At 43.6% G+C, this 21,116-nt stretch overlaps 1 protein-coding gene across 2 annotated transcripts in view; it reads left to right on the top strand.

The window, feature by feature from the left end:
* The first annotated feature begins 2,016 nt into the window (after positions 1-2,016).
* FGF14 (fibroblast growth factor 14) overlaps positions 2,017-21,116 on the top strand; it is a 617,422-nt gene continuing 598,322 nt past the window's right edge. Inside the window, exons 1-2 of one of the 2 annotated variants that reach the window (XM_040487127.1) lie at positions 10,234-10,358; positions 12,313-12,347. Coding sequence is in view for 1 of the 2 variants with exons in the window: in XM_040487123.1 (XP_040343057.1) it covers positions 2,847-3,054 (208 nt within the window). In the remaining variant the exon portion in view is untranslated. Of the gene's footprint in view, positions 3,055-10,233; positions 10,359-12,312; positions 12,348-21,116 lie in introns of those variants that run through there. The other variant, XM_040487123.1, reaches the window with a different exon arrangement.

Raw genomic sequence — 21,116 nt, forward strand, 5'->3', positions numbered from 1 at the left:
GGGGTAGGGGCAGAGAGAGAGGGAGACACAGAATCGGAAACAGGCTCCAGGCTCTGAGCCATCAGCCCAGAGCCCGACGCGGGGCTCGAACTCACGGACCGCGAGATCGTGACCTGGCTGAAGTCGGACGCCCAACTGACTGCGCCACCCAGGCGCCCCCCAGGAGAATATTTTTTATTCAACTGTTTCTCTGGGGCCTGTCCAGGGTTAGTATATTGGGATGTTCTGGAACCCATGACAGGACACCAGAATGTGATAGTAGCAGCATGAGGTGTTTGTCTCTGATAATATCAAAAATGCTTTCCTAATTACTTGGCTGTGCTATCTCATTTTTCCTCTTTCAAAAAAGAATTCTGCTCTTCATTGCTTTTTTTCAGCCTGCTTCTCCTAAGTCATTTGGCACTAAATTCATGGACTCTTGGTATTCCCTCTTTCTTTACTTCCCAAACTATTTAGACTGCAGTTTAATCTTGGTAATTTCTTTGAGCTTTATGACATGATGCTTTTGGCACATTGAGGGCATCGCTATTTAACTTTCCAGTTTCTTAGCTTTAATAGAATTTACTTGTTTTACATTCTTTTTCTATCTTAACTAAAATGGACTAATGTTTCCCAAAAAGGTTCTGGATATTGGATGCAAATTTTGACATCTGAAAATGCCTCCTAGATATTAGAAAACTCTAGCAGTGGGAAAGTTATTCTATTTTTTTAATTTTTTGATAACTAATAATCAAGGAGTTAATTTTCTTTAAAGTCAGTTCATCTCTCATTCCCCAACAACATAAATCTATAGCTCTTTGTTTATAAGATAGTTTGATATCCCACACAGTAAAGGCAGTTTTAATTTTTTGGAATTGAAATGGCGCTTCTAAAATATATTTTTAAATTAGTTAAACTTTTTATGTCGATTTTCCATAAGCTGGAAATAAGTGGCCATAATTTCTTAACAAGAGTGAGAGTGGTCAATTTTACTTTTTAATGCTCACATCACAAGTATGTTGAAATGCTAACATTTATTAATTTGAGTAGTGAGCACATTGGAGCTTGTGATACTATTCTTTGTAATAGTTTGTATTATTTTATGCATTGTATTTTTTTCCCAAATAAGACAAATCTTTAGTTGTACCCTAAGTCTTGATTTTCTGAGAAAGTAGGAAGCGGGTTATATGGTGGTGAAATAGAAAATCTGTCCATTTTTTTTTAGGTTAGATGGTGATGGCGGGTGACAAGGTTGTATATTAGTGTGGATGAGAATGGAATGAGGGTGAATTTCATGTTTGCTCAATTAATGGGTGCAGAAACAAGCAATGAATTAGTGTGTAATGTAAGCAGAGTGCTTTCTGTTCAAAAACATTATTTGAAGATAATGGATTGTCTATCTAGAAAAGGCATAACTTTTCTCATGTACATATGACCCTCTCCACCAAAATATATTCTGCCACCTAGATTTTAGTAGTTGTTCCTTTAACAGGCTATTTCTGCAAGTACATATTTGGCATACACCTAGACTATATTTTTTCAAACGGCAGTTTAAGTAGAATTCAAATAATAAGAGCTAAAGGAGCTTGAGTTTTCCTTAATGTTTTAGATGCTTTAGGTGCTGTTTTTGCGAATGTTGAGTAAGGTGGAGCTCATTCTGGCTGTGAGGAGTGGTACCAAACTACTGTTTGTCTTTAAACCCCTTCCCTCTGTTGTATTTTTTGAGGTTTGCTAATTATAATTGTTAATTTTCCTTTTCAGAATTCACTTTTAACCGAAGGCTCTGTTAGATGGCTCCTGGAGCGAGCTGCCAGCCGACTCATGCTGGGCAGAGGAGGGAAAGGGTCCAGGGCTGGGGCTGGGGCTGGGGCTGGGGCTGGGTGCCGGCGGTGGGGGACTTCCAAGGGGGAAAGTAGCGGAGGACTGCAGTGACACTGCCCTCCCCGGGCGGGTTGAAGCATCTCACTGGTGACGGCTCTGAAAGCACGTGGCTACGTCATGGAAAGCCAGTCTTTTCAATGCAAACTTCAACTCCTCCTCCTCCTCCCTCTAATGCCTGTAACTCACATCCGAGGCTGGGCGAGGAATCCGGAGGGGAGATTTTCCTCATGCTCACCGTTGTTGGAAACTGGGAGAGTGACAGGAAGGAGGAAGGGGATCCGTGGCGCTCTCTACCTACTACAAGCCTGACAAGGGGAGGGGGCACCTGGATTTGCATCTTTTCTTCGTGGTGATTGAGAACGGCAGGTTCAATCCGATCCCACTGAGCACTGGCGATTGATTATTAAAAAAAAAAAAAAAAAAAAAAAAAAAAAAAACCAAAAAAAAAAAAAAAAAAAAAAAAAAAACCGACACCGGGAGAAGGGAGGCTCTGTCTTCGGCTGTCAGACTCGATCTCGGAGGTGGTATTTGGTGTGTGTGCGTGTGCTGGTTTTTTTTTTTTTCCTTTTTTTTTCTTCTTTCTTTCTTTCTTTCCTTTTTTTTTTTTTTTTTTTTTTTCCTTCTCTCCTAGGGGCTACACAATGGCAGTCTTCTCTCAGTGAGATGAATCCTGCTTTGCCTTCTGCAGACCCACCCATCCTCATAGCGATCAAGTAAAAGGCTATGGTTTTCTCTTTGGGGATCTTTTGTGCATTACTGTTCTCTCTGATTAGTTCTGGTCTCTGTTGGGATTTCTTTGCTTTTTTGTTTGGCTTCATGCTGAAAAAGGATTTTTTTTCCAACCCTTCGGTAATAATCCAGTGGTGATCGAGGGGGATAAATCATTCACCCTGGCCGAAAAAAAACAATCACTGAGAAGTCTCAAAGAAATATACCACGTGAGGGGAAAAAACTGGGAGAAGATCCGGAATATTATCGTTTTTCCTATGGTAAAACCGGTGCCCCTCTTCAGGAGAACTGATTTCAAATTATTATTATGCAACCACAAGGATCTCTTCTTTCTCAGGGTGTCTAAGCTGCTGGATTGCTTTTCGCCCAAATCAATGTGGTTTCTTTGGAACATTTTCAGCAAAGGAACGCATATGCTGCAGTGTCTTTGTGGCAAGAGTCTTAAGAAAAACAAGAACCCAACTGGTAAGCAAAACATGCATCATGTTATGTTATTCCTCATAATAACCTGTCTGTTGCTCATTGAGCTAGATATGCAGTCCTGCTATGCAGGAAGGCAGGGGAACAGAGAAGGAACCAGGACAGTGTTGCATATAGAGGTGTTGCATGAATAAACAAGTAACAGCTGGATCGGCGTCTCTGAGCCCGAAAACCACGGTCAGCATCTCTTGGCTGTGACACATCCATCACTAGGAGGGAGGAGGAAACTTTTTTTTTCTTTTTTTAATGTATTTGGTTGCCTATGTTTGGTGGAATATTTGAAGGGCTGTGGTTTAAGGTTTTGCCCGAGGCGGCTGAAGCTTCGGTAGTTGCCAGGAGAAGGAACCGCGAGCTCTTCGTACTTGGGCTGCAGGTTCAGGGACGTAGCTCGGTGCCGAGAGCCTGCTCTAGACTTTCTGATTAGCTTGCACAATGTTCGCCACCCCATCACCTTTACCGAAGTAAAAGAGGCCCTCTCCCTCGCGGCCCCGCTCCTCCGTCAGCCCCCGCCTCCCTCCCCCGTCTAGCTCTCCGTGCACGAGTATTAACTCATTCCCCCGTCTGCCTCTGACACCTCCTGCTGCTGGGGATGCTTGAGCTGGGCTTATGCCTGGGGGAACCCCAGACCGAAGAGACAAACTCAGCCCCTCTAATATATGTAATTTAACGCTCCCCACCCCTCCCCAAACAGTATCAAAACCCTGCGCCTGAGTCCCACGAGTGCGGATGAACCGGACCGTGGGTCCCAGCTTCAGGCTCTGGTGATCATGCGCCCCTATTCCAAAGGCTCCAAGCGGGCAACTTGCAGTGCATTACATAAGAAATGCAAATGCAGGTGATTCGGGGAGTCGAGTCCCCGGGGTTCACTTCCCGGTATCCCCATCTGAGGCGTTTGGGGGCGGCCGCGAAGCTGTGGGCGAGTCCGCCAGGGAGGCCGGGCCGGAGGGCTGCGTGGTGGCGGCGGCGCGCCGACGAGGAGGTTGGGCGCAGCCAGTCTGGGAGCCGCGCGCGTAGGCAGCGGGGGTGTGTGGCGTCCCCGGGTTCAGTTCAGGCTGGGGAGGGCCCGGGGGCCCTGTGTTTGTGTCTGGGGCTGCGCTGGGGGGCGGGGACGGGGCACCGGCCGTCCTGCAGTGGTAGCCGGGGCGCTGGAGGCTCCTGACGCTGGCACTGCGGTGTAGTCGATCATGGCTCCCTGCGGCCGCCCTGACACCCCAAGCTCCGCCGGGGTCGGGCAGCAAGTGGCTGCTGCCTCCCTGCTTCCGAACCTTGCAAATGCAGCGTAGCTGGGGCGGCTCGCTCCGAGGGGGCTGCCGTCTGCGGGTGCCTGGAGTGAGAGCAGGAGGAGGAGGGGGAGGAGGAGGAGCGGGAGGAGGGCGAACAGGAGGAGGAGGAGGGGAAGGAGGGAGTGGAGGGGGAGGAGGGGGTGGGCGGGGATGGAGGCGGTGGGTGTGGAGGCTGAGCACCCTGTGAGGCCCCCACCGCTGCAGGAGAAGGGACACCGCGAGTTGTTAGACCGTCCGAAAGGGCAGATGCCCTCCTGCGGGCGGAGGACACCTGGGCAGTTGCCCCAGCTGGGACGTTTGGGTGGCTGTGGAGGCTCTGGGGGAAGTCTCTGGCTGCCCGCGGGCGCCGTGCTGCAGTGGGCTCTGTGCCTCTGCCCTGGAATTCTCATCCCTGTGCTGTGGCTCTGCCCCTTACTCACCGGCCCCTTCTGTGGCGTCCTCCCCCTCCTTCCCCCTCTTCCCGCTCCCTCAGTCCCCTGTCCTTTTACCCTTCTCTCCCCCAACTCCTCAGCGTTTAGCAACTCTGAGCTGATACCACCATCCTGAGCATTGCCCAAGGAGAAAGCCGTGTTGTCACCTTACCACCCGCATTTCTAATTCAGCTGTGAGGTGTACCCCAAGCCCGCGTCCGGCCCAACACTCGCTGATGTTTTGGTGATGCCTAGATCCGCAGCACTACTGTATCACAAGTTAATGTGAAGACCTTTTTTGCGAGACTTACCCAAGTGGGACAAGTCAAGGGCTGCCGTTGGGAGAGAGGGATTGTTCCTTCACGCAGTGAAAATAGTTGGTTTTGAAGCCTTTTCCTGTCCTGTGAAAAGATTTAGCCCCCTTTTGAGAAAGGAATACTGTAAAAGCATTTTTTTTTGGATTCGGCCATTAGTCTAGGGACCATAAAGTCACTCCCTCCATAGTACTGGAGGGTGGACTGGGGACACTAAGTTTCCTTACTGGCCTTTATAATTTTTTTTTGTAAACAATTTTACTGGAAACACTAATTCCCCTCCCCCCATACACGATTCAAGATATTTTTATTACACCTCCCCCACCCCACCCACTTTCCTCTCTCTGAATAAAGAAGATTTTTTTTTTCTTTCCAAGACATTTTGGAAGGTGTCAAATGACACATTATTTTTAGAGTAATTTATTTTGCAGCTTATGAATGCTAAAGTACTTGGGTGTGAATTGATAGGTTAATTCAAAGAGTGTCTAACGACATCACCAACTATTCTGATAGGATAGTGTAGTCTTACATTGCTAGAAGTTAGAGTTCCAACCTGGGAACTGGAGCATTTTGTAAGCTGTTTTAAAAATGTGACATTAATGTGTCACACTATCTCATCTTCTAAAAGTTTTGCTTTTTGAACGTGACTCAAATCCATGCTTAACCATTCCCTTTCAGGATTGTAACTGGTAGATTCCATTCTCCTTCTGCTATTAACATGAAGCCTAAAATCGTTTGCAGGTTTTCGATCCCAAGATAGCAGTATAACCAAGAAGTTAATTGGGTAATTAAAATAAAACAAAGACTAACATCCTCTTAACTGTTAAAACCAAAGAGAACAGATTGACTACTACCTATTATGTTATCTTAAAACTAAAATAAGGACAATTAACAGGTTTCAAACTAAGAAGTTTGGCAGAATCCCTCCAAGTACCAGTACTAGGATCAGGAATTCAGTGTGAAGACTGTGTAGATTAATAATTCTTCCCCACTTTTGCAAATTATAGAACAAATTAATGATTATTCCCAATTTTTAAATTGTCAAGAAGTATAGGTAGTTTGGTCAAGGCTCGTTGGAGGACTTTTAAAACTCTGCTATATACTCATGTTGATGTGAAAATAGAGTCATGCACTTAAGGACAAAGTTATTTATCTATCCCAAAGTTATTAGCTTTTAAATAAGAGGTGTTAATTTAAAAGGCTTTTTGTAGTTGCTTTTATGTAAGATTTAACTGGAAAAGAACATGAAGATTATACTTACACAATATATACTTGTTAAAATAAATTGTAATAGCTTGGAAATCCTGCATATAATGTAAATCTACCGTCTTCATAGAAACGTCCAGTGTCTCACAATACAACTATTAACAGAGAGCACACACACACATGCACACTCACGCTTAAATGTCCTGCTGTCCCCTATTCTCCTAGTTGAGCAATGGCTGTATGTTTAGAATAAATGTTACCTGCTTCAACTTTCACTGTGAGTCATGCAAGGTGATTGTGTTTTAGGCACATCATTAAATAGGGAATACTAAGTCCAAGGCACTTAGTTAGCCTGGAGGAGGGCTTGATATGTTTCGTTAAACCAGCAATGATAGATTGGACTGACCAATGTGTATCACGGGCCAGTTGGGTACTAATCTAGGTCGCTAGACTTTGAGTGATAGCTGCTAAGGATAGTGGTTGGAAAAAAAAATCCACAACAAAGGTAAATACTAAGGTCATGTCATGGGTATCTCTTCAAGACACATAATGTACAACAAGCAGAGGAAGCCCAGACCCTTAAATAGATACACTTATTGAACCACACTCATGAGATGCCCAAACTTCCATGGCTTGATAGGGTTTTTGGAAAGCATAGAATTTAAGATAAGTTGTAATCAAAGATAATTTTATTAAGTACCAGTGACAGTGGCAAGGAGTGTATGAAGCAGATGTCCTGGACCTAGTTCCGCAGAGCACATTTAGATCTCACAAACTTATGACCCCGAGCATCTCCTTTCCTGAATGCAGTCTAGATTCTCTCTGCCAGGTAACTTGGAGAACATACAAGCAAGGCTTGGTAGAACGCATTGTCACTTGCTATTTCCTACTTGTTCTGGTGTCTTTCAGCTCTGCTTTTGCCTTTCGCTAAAGCTGTTTGAGGTGCCAAAAACATCTGGTACGCCTCTGTTACTCATTTAAATATATGTTATTCTTTTGAAACGACTTGCTTTACATGTAGGGCTGTCATGGCATTTAGAAGTGGGAAAATAGGGAGAGACGGGAGAAAAAAGAAAGTAAGCATTTTTTTACTCCTTCCCCTTCTCAGCCTGCCGACTCATCCTGGGTGTCTGTAGAGCTGGGTAAGCCACAAATTGGCCATAACCTCTGCATTTCTAAACACTGAGCATGTACCAAATGGAGACATCAAATTCAGACTGCATGGCTGCAACACCAAACAGGTGTGAGGCCCTTCTCTTTCTGACATGCTTGCCTTTAGAGTGGGATTCCGTGTAATCGGAGTTGGCCTTGGACTCCATCCAAGAAGCTTTAGTTACTGAAGTAGCAAAATGAGTTTGCAGAGCAGGGGCACTTCAGGAACCAAAGGACAGTATTTTAGACTGGCTTCCAAGTATTGACTTTCTGGGAGAGTGGATTTTTCTTTTTTGACATGAAATCCAAGTTAACAAGTGTGAAATCCGATGCATGATAATCTAAACTCGGTTTTAACCACAAGGATGACGGGGTGTACTCCTATCCAGCCTAGTCTCATCTTCCACAGCATCTAAAACTGACAATATTTTTTCAAACGATGCATCGCTTTCAGAAGGTGCCAAAGGTAATTCTAGACTGTATTTAACATTTCCCACGTGAAACCATTTCTTTAACGTTCAAACCCAGTCTTCCATGTTTTAGCAACACAAACACTGGGGACTTCTCTGGTTTTTTAAAATACATATGGCAACAAGGACAACAATCAAAATTTTCGCTTCTTTGTACATTTTGGCATCATAACTCAGTCAATTGACTCATAATCTTCCTATAAATACCATGTAGATGTCTCAAAATGGAAGCATTTATTCAAAATAGTTTTTTATGCCTTAAGGCGAGACAGTTGGGATTTAACAGTATATTTGAAGCTCCTCTATTTTTTCCCCCTCTATTAAGTTTTAAACCAGACATTACATCGTGGTGTCTATATTTGTAATAAAACCTTTGAGTGTAGCCTTAGGATCATCTCCAGGAGGGACTGTGGGTCAGGGAAATACAACGGACACTTCTTCCTGCCCAGTGCCATAGTCTGTGTTGTTTAGGGTTTCATTTTGTGTACCACATTCCATATTTCCTTATAAGACTTGAACCTGAGCACTGAAGGGTAGAGAATTTTCTGAGGGAGACTTCTGAGTTCTTCCATATTCCTCTAGAGATGCACTAATGTCTTTGCTCTTCTGCTCTTTAAGGACCAAGTATTTCCTGATGTTTTCCCCTGTGTATTTCTCTAGTTGCTACAAACTGACTCTCTGCTTTGTTCAGAATGAAAAAGGCAGGGTGACAAAAGGAAGGGAGGTTCAGAGAAGGAATAAACATGAAGGCAAAGGGAGGCATGATGCAGACATGTTTTGCAGGGAAACTGAGGTTTTTGTTTATTTAACCTACTAACACTAAGAAAGTCACCCAACAATTGTTGGGCACTGTTGCCTTAATTATTGTTCCCTGACATAAACTCTACTTATGATACGGAGCAGGTTTTCAATGCATTTTTAGTCAATGAATTAATAGTGAAAACAGGATTCTCTGAGAAAGTTAACTGTGGGAATGTAACAGCGGGTATCATAAATTAGCTTGGTGAAGGTCACTTAATGCTTACTCCTTCCCAACAGTGCCAACCAAGAATTTGGTTTCTTAATGATAAAACAAAGAGAAGAAAAGTCCTTAGTGGACTTCTCAGCGCTTCATCCCGCCATGATAAAGCATCCTGAAACACCACTTGCAAACATTCCCTAGGCCCACATTTTATAATACCCTCTTCCTAAATCTCAAAACTTGAGGCCTTACTCAAGGATACAAGCTCACGGAACCAATCACAGTCTCCCCATCTGGCACTCTCAGCCTTTAAATAGCGAATGGTAGGGTGCCATCAGGTGCCCTCTGCAAGAGCCCCGTTCATTTTCTTTTCTAATCTTCAATTTGCCTCTCTTTAAAAAGGAAGACGTTCCGCAAAAACAGCTCAATGAATTGTTCCTGTTTTCTTTATCGAACTTCTTTATCTGAAGGTGGTAACTGGGACCCTCCCTGGTGGCATATTTTTGCTCTTGAGGGGCAGCACCTAAACAGCCTCTAGTTCAGTTGCTTGGAAAGGAGGTGCCCCCCTCCCTTAATATTTTGTTCTTTCCAGTTTTAAAGCAGTCATCTTCAAACTCGCTAGCTCCCTGCACATCCCACAACCACGCTGATCCAGGTAGCTTCTCCTTTCTGGAGCTACTGTCAAGGCGGAGGGCGCTGGGCCACTGGCCGCGGGCTGGCAGGCGCTAAGTGTGTCAGGGACGAGGTCTGGCCGGCCGCACGGGCGGGGGCAGAGTCCCTGCTTTCCGGAGCGGCGTGTCACTGTTCCCTGCAAGCCGGGGCCGGCCACTCTGCGGCTCCGATCCGCTTCCAGGAGTCGGGCCCCTGGGTGACCTGGCCGAAGTCGGGTTGTGAGTCTGCCTAATTGAGTCCGAAGAGACGGGGCACGCGGGCCAGACACGGTCCTCCTCCGGGTGTGATCCGCGGCCCGAGGCTCCGGGACCCGCCACCGCGCGCTCCCTTCCGAGGAGCGCCCGGCGCGCCGCAGCGCAATGCGGCGGAAGCGGCCCGCCCGAGCCGCCGTAGCGCGGAAAGCTTCCGTTGTCACAGAGATGACCTCTGACCCTGGGGGCGCCTCTGGGGAACTCGTGCATCTGTTGCTATGGAAACCAGGGCGGCCTGTGGCCAGTGCTCGCGCGACCCGGAATGGGGGCAGGGCCAGGCCCCTGAGGCGGCAGGTTTGCGGGCCAGTCTGCCGGCGTCCGCGCAGCGGCGCCTCGGAGCGCCGGCCCAAGGGCCGCGAAGGAGTGAGTTCTGCGCCCACAGGTGGCCGCCTGCACCCGCGGTCCCCTCAACGCGCTGCCGGGCCCAGAGGCAAAGGGACTGGGCTCGCACCCTGGCTCAGGACGAGGAGCAGATGAGCGGAGCCGGGCTCTCAGCTTCCGCACTAGCTACTGGAAGGACCCGGGCTGGCTCCTGAAGTTCCCTCAGCTGCAATGTGAGAATGATCTCAGGTCAGCTCTCCGGTTCTAGGGTTCCGTAATCCTCCACCCGACCCGGGCTCCAAGTGAACTCTCCCCTCTCCCCTGTGTCTCTCCGGGACTCTGATGAGTATATTTAAATTGCATTCTAAAATCGGAGACTGTCAGAGAGGGAGGGGCCCCGTCTGGATCCTCAGTGACCCGCCCCTCTTAGAGGTGTGGCGACTCCTTCCCAGTGCAGGAAGAGACTGTGCCCAGAGCCGGGTTTGAATTGTAGAGGCACCGCCGCTCTGAGCCTTGGAAGGAGAAGCACGTCGTATTTGACCGGTGACACCACCAAGAGCTCTTCATGCATTGCACAGAGTTGTGTGGTTGGTGCTGGAACAGATAGATGGCCTTCCATTATAACCATTATATTCTCCAGATGCCTTTCCTGCAGTCTCTAAACGTTTTGGGGGAGGGAGGAGGCTCTCTATTGGCTTCTATTATCTTTGCGCTATTGGGGGGAGAATCACAGGTGACAGGCATTTTGGATTAAAAAAAAAAAAAAGAAAAAACTTCACTGTAAATTTAGAAATCGAAAAAGATGATTTCCAGGGTACAGTAATGCAAAACTTGCTAGATTATAAAAGAACGGCTGGATCCAAATTGATGGAATAAGTTAAGGTTACTTGTTCAGATGGCTTGACACGTTTTAAAGATTTTTCATTGGCCTAGTTTCCAGGTAGCCTCCCGTTCCTTTCTATCTTTTCTTCCTTCTTTCTGATAAGAATTACCTCCCTGAAGTTAGCTTTTCAAAGAGGTGGCCTTCAGGTCCCAGAGAAGAGTGGGTAGAACATTTACATTGCAAAGGCACAAGGAAAGAATGCCAGCTCCTCCAACAAGGACATGTTTCCTAAATCCAAAAAAATTTTTTTAATGTTTATTTATTTTTGAGAGAGAGACAGAGCGTGAGTGGGGGAGGGGAAGAGAGGGAGACACAGAATCTGAAACAGTGTCCAGGCTCCACGCTGTCAGCACAGAGCCTGACATGGGGCTCGAAATCACGGACTGTGAGATCATGACCTGAGCTGAAGTCGGTCACCTACCCGACTGAACCACCCAAGTGCCCCCTAAACCAAAATTTCACAATACCTACAAACTTTAATAGATTAGCCAGGGCAGGGGGGTGGGGGAGAGTTGGGGATTGATTAAAAATGATAGATGGGTCTTGAATTGCTTCTAGAGCTGCAATTCTGTTCTTGTAAAGACTGAATTTACAAGATAAGGACAGTTCTTTGTAATTCCTCAAACAATTGGTATTGCAACCTGTATGATCTCAAAGGGCTGACCACCCATCCAACTATATATCTTCTCTTTGCTTCTTCAGGTCAGGGAGAAGCTCTTCAACTAAGGTGGAAATCAAAAGATTCCTGTGTTCTAGATTTAGAGCTATTTGTCTTTGGAATGTTTTTATTTCCTTTTGGGTACATAGTTTCATTTGACTTAGGACAGAAGGCCTAAAAAATTTCCTATGAGGTTCTGAATATCAGCCTCCAATATCAGCAAAGCTCTAACCATAGAACTAGTTAAAAAAAAAAATCATCCTTTTAAATATCTTGTTAGGTTTAGTCCAGGACAAGCAGTAAATATTCCTGGCAGTATTGAACAATCTATTGAACGCAAGAGGCATTCCCAAAGAAGGTGCAAAAGATACCTCTCTCCCAAGATCCAGAGCCACTCCCAAAGATAGCTGAAACAAAGACCCACTTCCCTTGAAAGCTGGCAATAATCTGTAGGGCACTAGCCACAAATGTAATGCAACTTCTATTTCTGTCTGGCTATCTTTTGAGGGCCCCCAACCTGATGGTTGCCAAGCCCAGTTCTCAGAACACAAAATGAGATAAGTAAGAAGGCAATAGTTGTCCTTGGGAGAGAAAGGATCAATAACCAATGCATCTTGAAAAGGAAGAGATAACATGAAATTTTACCTTCCTCTCTTGACCAGGCACTACAGACAGAGATCCAGGAGAGCTGATTCTGGTAAGAATTTCCACCCTTTGCTGGCTTCTCTCAGGTTTCCCTGATCAGTTTTCTCCAAGTCTCCAGAGTGAGTGGGGTTTAAAGTAGAGAGTGAAGTTGGGCATCTACCAGAATTTGGCAAAGTTTTTAAAATTAATTTTATTTTAGTCTCCCCTTGGTTGTTTAAGGGAATACTGGTGGAGATTTACTGGAGAATCCCTTGGAGTCCCATCAACCCCGAGAGGGGCCCATGTGGCGACCCTCCTTTGGGGGTAGATATAAGGGCCTCTGGACATAGGCCATTAATTTGGAAGGTTTTTGTTTACGGTCTTGCAGTGTGTTTAGAATGGAAAGGCAGTGCAGACAGAGGATTAGTAGACTGAGTACTGAGGTAAAGGAGGGTAGAAGGGAGTAGTAGGAGGCATTTCTTTCTTCTTTTTTTAATGTTTATTTATTTTTGAGAGAAGAGAGACAGAATCCAAAGCAGGCTCCAGGCTCTGAGCTGTCAGCACAGAGCCTGCTGTGGGGCTTGAACCCACGAACTGTGAGATCATGACCAGAGCTGAAGTTGGATGCTTAACCACTGAGCCACCCAGGCACCCCTAGATCTGTTATTTCTTTGTAGTGGTGGATAGTCTAATGGCTTTTAATGGTCCAACTTGTGCCTACTTAGATTTTGATGTGCCATTCATCAGAAAAGTCTGAATTTCTTGTGTTAATTTATTTCCCCAACCTTCCTAGCACTTTGTGCTGTGGACTTGCCTTGAGTTTTGTGAGTCCTGCACCCCCAATGGCTGCCAACTTGCTTTCCTTAGATTGAAGGGTAACCATTATTTTCACTTGAAATAAGCCATCATAATTCAGCCAGACTTACTGTTTCTGACTGCCTGTGTGCACTGTTCCTGAGACTTGAAAGCCCCCCACCCCCCACAACGTGCTTAATCATAGATGAGTTTGGCTAAAAACCTAAATATGTGGCCTACTAAGTCTCACCATGAAAATCTGGAGTCTCTCACACCCCAGTTTTCCACCTTGTGAAGAAAAACCCCTGGAGTCTCACACCCCAGTTTTCCACCTGGAAGGATTAAGATGAACAAACTTGAGGAGTTCAGAATGCAAAATAAGCAGAGCTTGATCAGAGAGAAGCTTACCAGAGCAGCTGGAGAGGCAGCAAATAAAATGGCTCTGTGGGTACAATCACCTGCTTCTAGAAGCCATCCCCAGAATCTTTAGCAGCTGTCTTTAGGACCCGTCTCATTGCCAAGCTGTCAATTTACAAAACTGAAACAATTTAGTAATCAGTTTGATGTCCTTTCTTCAAGGGAGAACAATCCTCGACTGGGGGAGTACAGTGCCTCACAAGTAGTTGGATCATTCTTCCCAAGGGATTTTGGGCAAGTGTGAGTTTTAAAGAGGCGTTGGAAGAGGCAACAAGGAAACAAGCATGATTGACTGGGAGGCTAGGGATTCCCTTACAAGGCTAGGAGGTCCCATTTTCTAAGGTAAAGTAAGCTAGCTAAAGCCCAGCTGGAGGATTGTGATTAGTGAATGTTAGATTTCCTTGACAGGTGTTTCCCATTACGTGCAGGATGCCTTAAGTTTTGGATTTGTGATGTGGACCAGGTGGCTGGGCCTGCCTCCGTTTTGTGGGTCCTGATATACAAATAAACTTTATCAGTAGTCAGGAACAGATCATGTGTTATGTGACATGGTCAGATTTATTCTTTAGGCAATTGCTATGGTGACAGCGTGGAAAATAGCTTTGAGTGGGGCAAGACTGAAGGTAGAAAGGCCACAAAGGAAGCAACTGAAGTGGAAGTGGTAAGGTCCAAAATAACACAGTGACAGGGGCTGGAGAGAAAGGGCAGTCTGTCAAACTTCAGTGGCCAATGTGAACTGGGGAAGGCAGGAGAGGGAGGAGTCTAGAATGTTTTGACCACAGGTTTTTGATTTGGACAACGCCTGTGGATCCGGATCCACTGACCATTGGCCAGATAGAATGCTTCCATCTCCTTGAAACATGGGGTAAAAACTTGGCTCTCTCCAGACTGTCCACATTAGGAGGGCTGTGGTAGCGGTGATTAGCAGGTAGAAAACTGACAAGTTTCTCTTTTTAGATCAAAACGTAAATAGGCAGTTGTAGGAGGGTCACTCTATGATAAAAAGTTCATTTTCTTCACTTCAAAGCTGGAAGTCCTCAGGGATGGAAAAAAAGCTCTTTACAATGAAGAAAAGCCAAGAAGTTTTTTTTTTTTTATGATTATGTACAATTCTTTGTCGAGAGTAGATGTTTTTGTACACAATACTTTGTTCGGTTTGAGGAGTCAAGGAGTGCAATTAAATGCCACTTTTTCAGATGAACTCTTCAGGTCTGGCAAGAAAAGGAAGTGTGAACCTTATGGACTTTACATACGTTAAATGTGTCCACCTGCTTTTTAGATAGAAATGAATGTAGTCATAATTAAAATGCCTTTCCCCCTGTAACATTTTGCTGTCTGCATGATCACAGTGGATCACTGAAGTATGTGGTAACCTCTTCTGTAATGCTGCCTCTTAGAAAAATCGTGGTTGGGGAGGGATTGTAATTTCTATTCTTTCCACTTCCTGGGTGAAGCTCATGGCACGCTACTGTTGTACTTTAAAAAAAGAAGAAACATGTAATAAGGCTTAAAGATGAAAATAATCATAGGTTTTTATTTTTTTTTAGTAGCTACCTATTTCAAAGTCTGAAACTCATCTTCAGTTGTGTTACTGCTGTACCCCAGGTATTGTAATTCTTAAGCAGAGAAATGATTCTGTTTGCCAGGAGGCCTGAGTCAGTTCCATAATTAAATACTCAGTAATCACCATTCTGCCTCAACATTTTCCTGGCGGGGCAGGTTGAAAACACTAACCCAATATGCTCGTTCCTCCTTTATTATCCAAAGATTTGACTTGTTTCCTAGAAATTTGCATTTTTCATTAACTTCATTATATTTTCTTTTACACTGAAATTTTCTACTCATATGCCAATTCAGTGACATAAAATTCCTCACATGTCATACATATAATAATGGATATGAAATATTGGAAAGACTTTTAATGGAGTAGATACTAAATGTTAGAACTATTTTAATGATGCAGTAACAAGCAATGTAAAAAATGAATTTTAAAAGGATAGAAATTTTACATCAGTATTGCTTATTGTTTACTTTCTCTTTTCTAATTATACGTCCTTTTAAAAGCTTGGGAATAATCTTAAAGAGCACAAGTGCTGAGGTGATTCTGTGGCACACGTGCCTTTTGATGGGGACATTAACCAGTGGCATATATACTAAAGATAGAGTGTGGCCTGATCTGCAGAGCCATGAAGTTTGATCCCTATTTGCTTTGTCCTTTACCAAAGTGCTTTCCCATCGCTGTGAATTCACCCCTTTGTCCCACTCTCCCTGTCTTTGTACGATGATACCCAGGATTTGATCCTTTCATATATTTCCTTTAGGCCTGTTTTTCACAAGTTTTGTCCTCAATTTACTCTTTAGGCAAGGTTTGGATTAGGATTCAACCGGATCTTCTACTTTTACATGTATTGCGTTAGGGGAAAAAAGGCTAACAATACAGCTCTCAGAAAGCAAATGAGACACCTCTATCTGGACTTGAGATATTTGCTAGAAGTGAAATTTATTTGGCTTAATTTCTTCTTTCTGTGCTTTCAGTAGCATGTAAAAAAATGATTTGGATCTATTGCTTTATTAGATTATATAATAAAAATGACTTTTGGGTGGTGTTATTAGTAAATATTCTACCTCATACTCCCACCAGTGAATGTACATTAAACTTACCAGATTTTTAAAAGCATATTGCTCCTCTGCTTTAACATAAATATCCTGAATTCCTTTTCTGAATTACTTTGAATCTTGTGTTATCATGATCTTTAAATAAATAATAATTACAACCAATTTTTTAGTAAATGCTTTCTACATACAAGGCAATTTATCTATATTACCTAGTTAGTTCTCATAACCACAGGTAGGAACTTTTTTTTATACAGCTGACCCTTGAACAACATGGGCTTGAACTGTGTGGGTCTACTCTTACGTGGACTTTTTTCAATAAATCTATTGGAAATTTTTTTGAGGTTTGTGACAATTGGAAAAAAAAACGGCAGACAAACTGTGTAGCTTAGAAAGACTGAAAAATTTTAAGAAAAAGTTAGGTATTATTATAAGAATACAGTATAACATACAAAATATGTGTTAATCAACTGTTTACCTTCTTGGTAAGACTTCCAGTCAACAGCAGGCTATTGGTAGGTAGGTTTTTGGGGAGTCGAAAGTTGAACGTGGAGTTCTGGCTGTGCAGGGGGTCTGTGCCTGCAAGCCAGGTGTTGTGCCAAGGTCAAACTGTATTTAACAGGAGAGAACTCAGGCATGAAGAGGCTAAGGAAGATGCCTGACAGTACTTGGCTAACAAAAAACCTGAGCAGTATGACTCCAGAGTGCAGACTGTTAAATCCCTGTGTTGTAACTGCCTCTCTAAAGACAATGTTCAAAGAATGTGACCAGTATTGTCTTAGTGGGTCTGTGAATCATTATATCCTGAAACTAAAACAGACTTCAATGTATTCAGTGTTTGGATATTTAGAACTTGTAATGCTTTTTTATTGAGCATGATTTCCATGCATTAAAGCACACAGTTCTTAACTGTAGTGTTTGATGTCTTTTGACTATTGTATCCTTGTAACCACCACCCCAGTCAAAACATAGAACATTCCCATCACCCTAGAAAACTCCTTCCCTGTTCTATCCACAAGTGACTCCCCTAAGAAGTAACCACATTCTGATGTCTCCCGCTTTACGTTAGCCTGCTGTAGACCCTCATATCATTACATCATGGTGTCTTCACACTTTTGAGTTTGCTTCTTTCGCTCAGCATGTTGTTTTGGAGATTCACCCATGTCATTGTGTGTTAGATGTGTAGACTGATGTGGTAGCTTCTGTTTTCTTTTGTAAACTAGAAACTCCTAATTGAACAGACTTGCTTTTGGCTAACAGCCAGAAGTTGTCAAAAACTACAAAGGGTTTGAGAGTTGACCCAGTTTGCAGGCTACCAAGTTAGTCTGCCCCAGTTATATAGATGCTGGCTGAAGACAGGAGACTCCTGGGTCAGAGATAAAGGACTTTATTACTTAGGGCACAGCAGGCAGCATGAGCTTCATGTTCTAATCGATTCCCCTTGGCCCCAGATTCTCCAGGGGCAATGCTGAGTGACCCAGGTGGATGCTTGCACACAGGGTTTGTGTCACAGCTTAGGAACTGCAAGGTTAGGCAATCCCCTGTCTTTTAAGAAGTGCTTTGCAAAGCTGTCCAACCTTTGCCCCGTGGAGAGGCATTATCTTCATTTTCCTGGTCAGGAAATAAATCTGTCTTGTAACCTGGAAGGAGGCGCTATCCCTGGATTCCAAGGCTGTAACATCCTTGCAAAGGGTCTGAGACAAAAGCTGTTATGAGACGTGCAGAAATCTCATGGATAAGTTGCCATTTAAATCTGTGTCTGAAAAGCAGCACTTTCTTTCCCTCTCTTTCTCTCAGGACTGCTATTTTTTTTGTTCCAAAGATGCAGTTAGTCTATAGAAGGATATCTGTTATTTGGAAATTCAAAAGTGATCCTGAGGTTTTGAGAAGATAGACAATGTATCATCCTATACAATGAACTTACCCGTATTTACTAAATAGCGTGTGGTAAGTTCTATGTTAGTTACTGGGAGAGATTTAAAGCATCTTGTAAGGATTTGGTCTTTGGCCGATGAGTACTTAAGCTAAATGTAGGGAGAATACCAGAAATGAGAGAGTCCTAAACAACCAAAGGCTACCTGGGATACTATAGGAGACCCATATGGGATGTAAGGCGAGGAAAGGGAAATCTTTTAGAGAAGTGTGACCTGAGCTGACTCTTGAATGCACGTTTCAGTTGGCAGGAGAGAGAAAGAAGTGTATTCCTGGCAGGGGGAGTAATGTGAGTGAAAGTCAAAGGCTGGGGGAAAGGTACATGTCTGGGAATTTATGGGAATGTTAATAAAACCATATTTTCAAGGATTAGAGGATTCATAGTTTGGAGTCCAAAAGCCTGGCAGAGGAGTTTAGATTGGATGTGGTAAAAATGCGTGAACTAGAGAATGTCTCTGCAGGGGGAGTGACGTGCTTGAGAATTGTTCCAGTACAGCTGGAAAGTGTGACTGGTGGAGCTGGCTGTGGGAGGGTAGCACTAGGAAGAGGGAGGCCTTTCATAGTAAAAAGCAGTCAAGTGAAATGTCCTTTCTTACTTGGATATGGGAAACAAAGCTCGGATTAAGGTGTGGTTCTGAGTATGACTGCATGTGGGCTGCTGAAATAGGTCTCTGCTTGTATATGTGCTGCTGCAGTGAGCACTAGGTCTCAGTGCTTGGGAAGGGATAAACCAAAGGCACATCTAGACACTCTGGAACAGGAAGGCCACCGCGTCCTCTGAGCTTTGAAGCATGGCTGAAAGGGGTACCTGGGCAGCTCAGTCGGTTAAGTGCCCGATTCTCAATTTTGGCTCAAGTCATGATCTCACAGTTTGTGGGATCGAGCCCCGTGTTGGGCTCTGTGATGACAGCAAGCACAGCGCCTGCTTGGGATTCTCTCTCTGTCCCTCTTGCTCCACCCCAACCCTCTTTCTCTCTCTTTCTCTCCAAGTAAATAAACATAAACAAATTAAAAAAAAAATGAGGGATGGCTGAAATAAAAGGCGTGAATGGGCCAAAGAGATGTCATTGGGGAGGCTCTAGGTGGCTTCAATGTACTCCCTGAAGTCGATGATTTGCTGAGAATGTGAGACAGGAAATGTAGCTAATATACCTTTGAAGGTTGCATGTTGCTGATACATAGACAAACACATGTTTTACGTAATTTAAGGCCAACTCCCAGTTTAAATTCTCTAGCTCTGGTAGCTTTATTGCCTTTCCAAATAAGGTGAGAATGAATGACCTTCAGTTCTTTCAAGGTGAGTGCCGAACAACTTTGTAGTACTTAAGTATTCATCACAGCAGTTTATTTCTCTGCATGATGATGTTTTCCAGTGAAACACTATGCTGGGAAGGACTACAAATGTCATGGGCTATTTGGATATAAGGCTATTTGGATGTTTCAACAACTAGGACCACATTTTTTTCTATAAGAGTCCTGATACAGTGTGCTGTTCAAGCTCTGCTAGTGGACATGTGTCTTGGCAATCCTTAGTGACCATTAGTGGATCAAGGGTTACTGGGGACGTGCATTAAGGAATAGTTTTTAAAAGCACAACTGCTAGAAATAAATTTTATTTTTCCACTTTATGTTGTGAAATTTGAATTGTGTTTTCGGGGTCAATATCTCTTTCTTGCATGTCTTTATAAACTGATGTTTTAAGGAAGATAACTTTTGTTAAAATAAGAGTAGTAATTAAATTATTAATGGCTATTCAAACTTTATAAAAACATACCTAATGATGCCTTAAAAGCAGCAGGTTCAGCTTCTTTGATTTAGAGCTGGATCCTTATTAAAGGTCACAGTTTGTAAGCGTGGTGCTTACAGGATCACAAGCATAATTCATACAAGAAGGGGAATGGGTTCATTTTAGGTGGTGATAGTAGTAGTAAATGCCCTGCACTGGGAGCAAATTGGAAGCATAAACCTGAATTCTGTCATTTCTCTGGATTCGCACATAATTGAATTAATCAAACCTTTAGCAAATTAGGGTAAACGTAATGGTTGTACCATGCGAAAGGTCAGAATACTGCAGAGTTAAGTAAAGGGCCTGAATGTTGTATTAGCATAGCTCTGAATAAAAAATTAAAATGTACACCCTTTGCATATAAAGATGCTACTCCAGAATCCACACTGCGTCCTATGGATTAGCACAGATATGTGCACACTTTCTTATCCAGTCTTTCTGGTGCCCAATAACATGTGTTTGTGAGAGCCTTGAGAAAGGTCATTAGAGCCACTGAACGCACTCTGTGAATCATAACCTTCCTCTCTTATTTGTATTATCCCAAACAGAAGGAGGTGTTATCTCTGTGACTGTTGGTAATGGTTTTTGCCTGTCCATGCTTTTCCTTTTGCAGTAACAGTTTAAATGTAAGGCAGATCCTTGACCCTTTCTTTCTTGTATTCTTTTAAATTTATAATTGCTAGAAATACTTTTTAATATCATATATTTCATTATGAGCTATTCTTTTTTTTTATGAGAGAGACAGAGAGAGTAAGCAAGGGAGAGGGGCGGGGGGGGGGAGAGGGAGAGAGTGAGAGTGAGAGAGAGAGAGAGAGAGAGAGAGAGAGAGAGAGAGAGAGAGAGAATCTTAAGCAGGCTCCACACTCAGTATGGAGCCTGATGTGGGGCTCGATTCCACAACCCTGGGATCACGATCTGAGCCAAAACCAAGAGTCAGATGCTCAACTGACTGAGCCACCCAGGTGGCCCTCGTTAGGAGTTCTTATCTACACTTCAGAATTATAAGAAAATTAAGGAAAATGATAGAAGTTGGTACTGCTAATAAATATGGCAATACTGGTACAAGGAATTTCAAAAAATTGCATGAAAGTAATTTTCGGGTAATACACATTATATTTATTTCCTAATTGCTATCTTACATTATGGCAAAATATCCATATTTTGAGCTGCTGAATAGTGATACACTATTTTAACTAAATTGTGGTTTGAATTTTTTAAGTTTGAAGGGTAAACACTAAGTGTGTTGAATGTATTTATGGAAGGTATGCTAGGTATTTTAGTTTATCACTAAATCCTGGA

The sequence above is a fragment of the Herpailurus yagouaroundi genome, unplaced genomic scaffold, assembly GCF_014898765.1.
Source record: "Herpailurus yagouaroundi ecotype Mexico unplaced genomic scaffold, PumYag 164, whole genome shotgun sequence".
NCBI classification, from domain to species: Eukaryota; Metazoa; Chordata; class Mammalia; order Carnivora; family Felidae; genus Herpailurus; species Herpailurus yagouaroundi.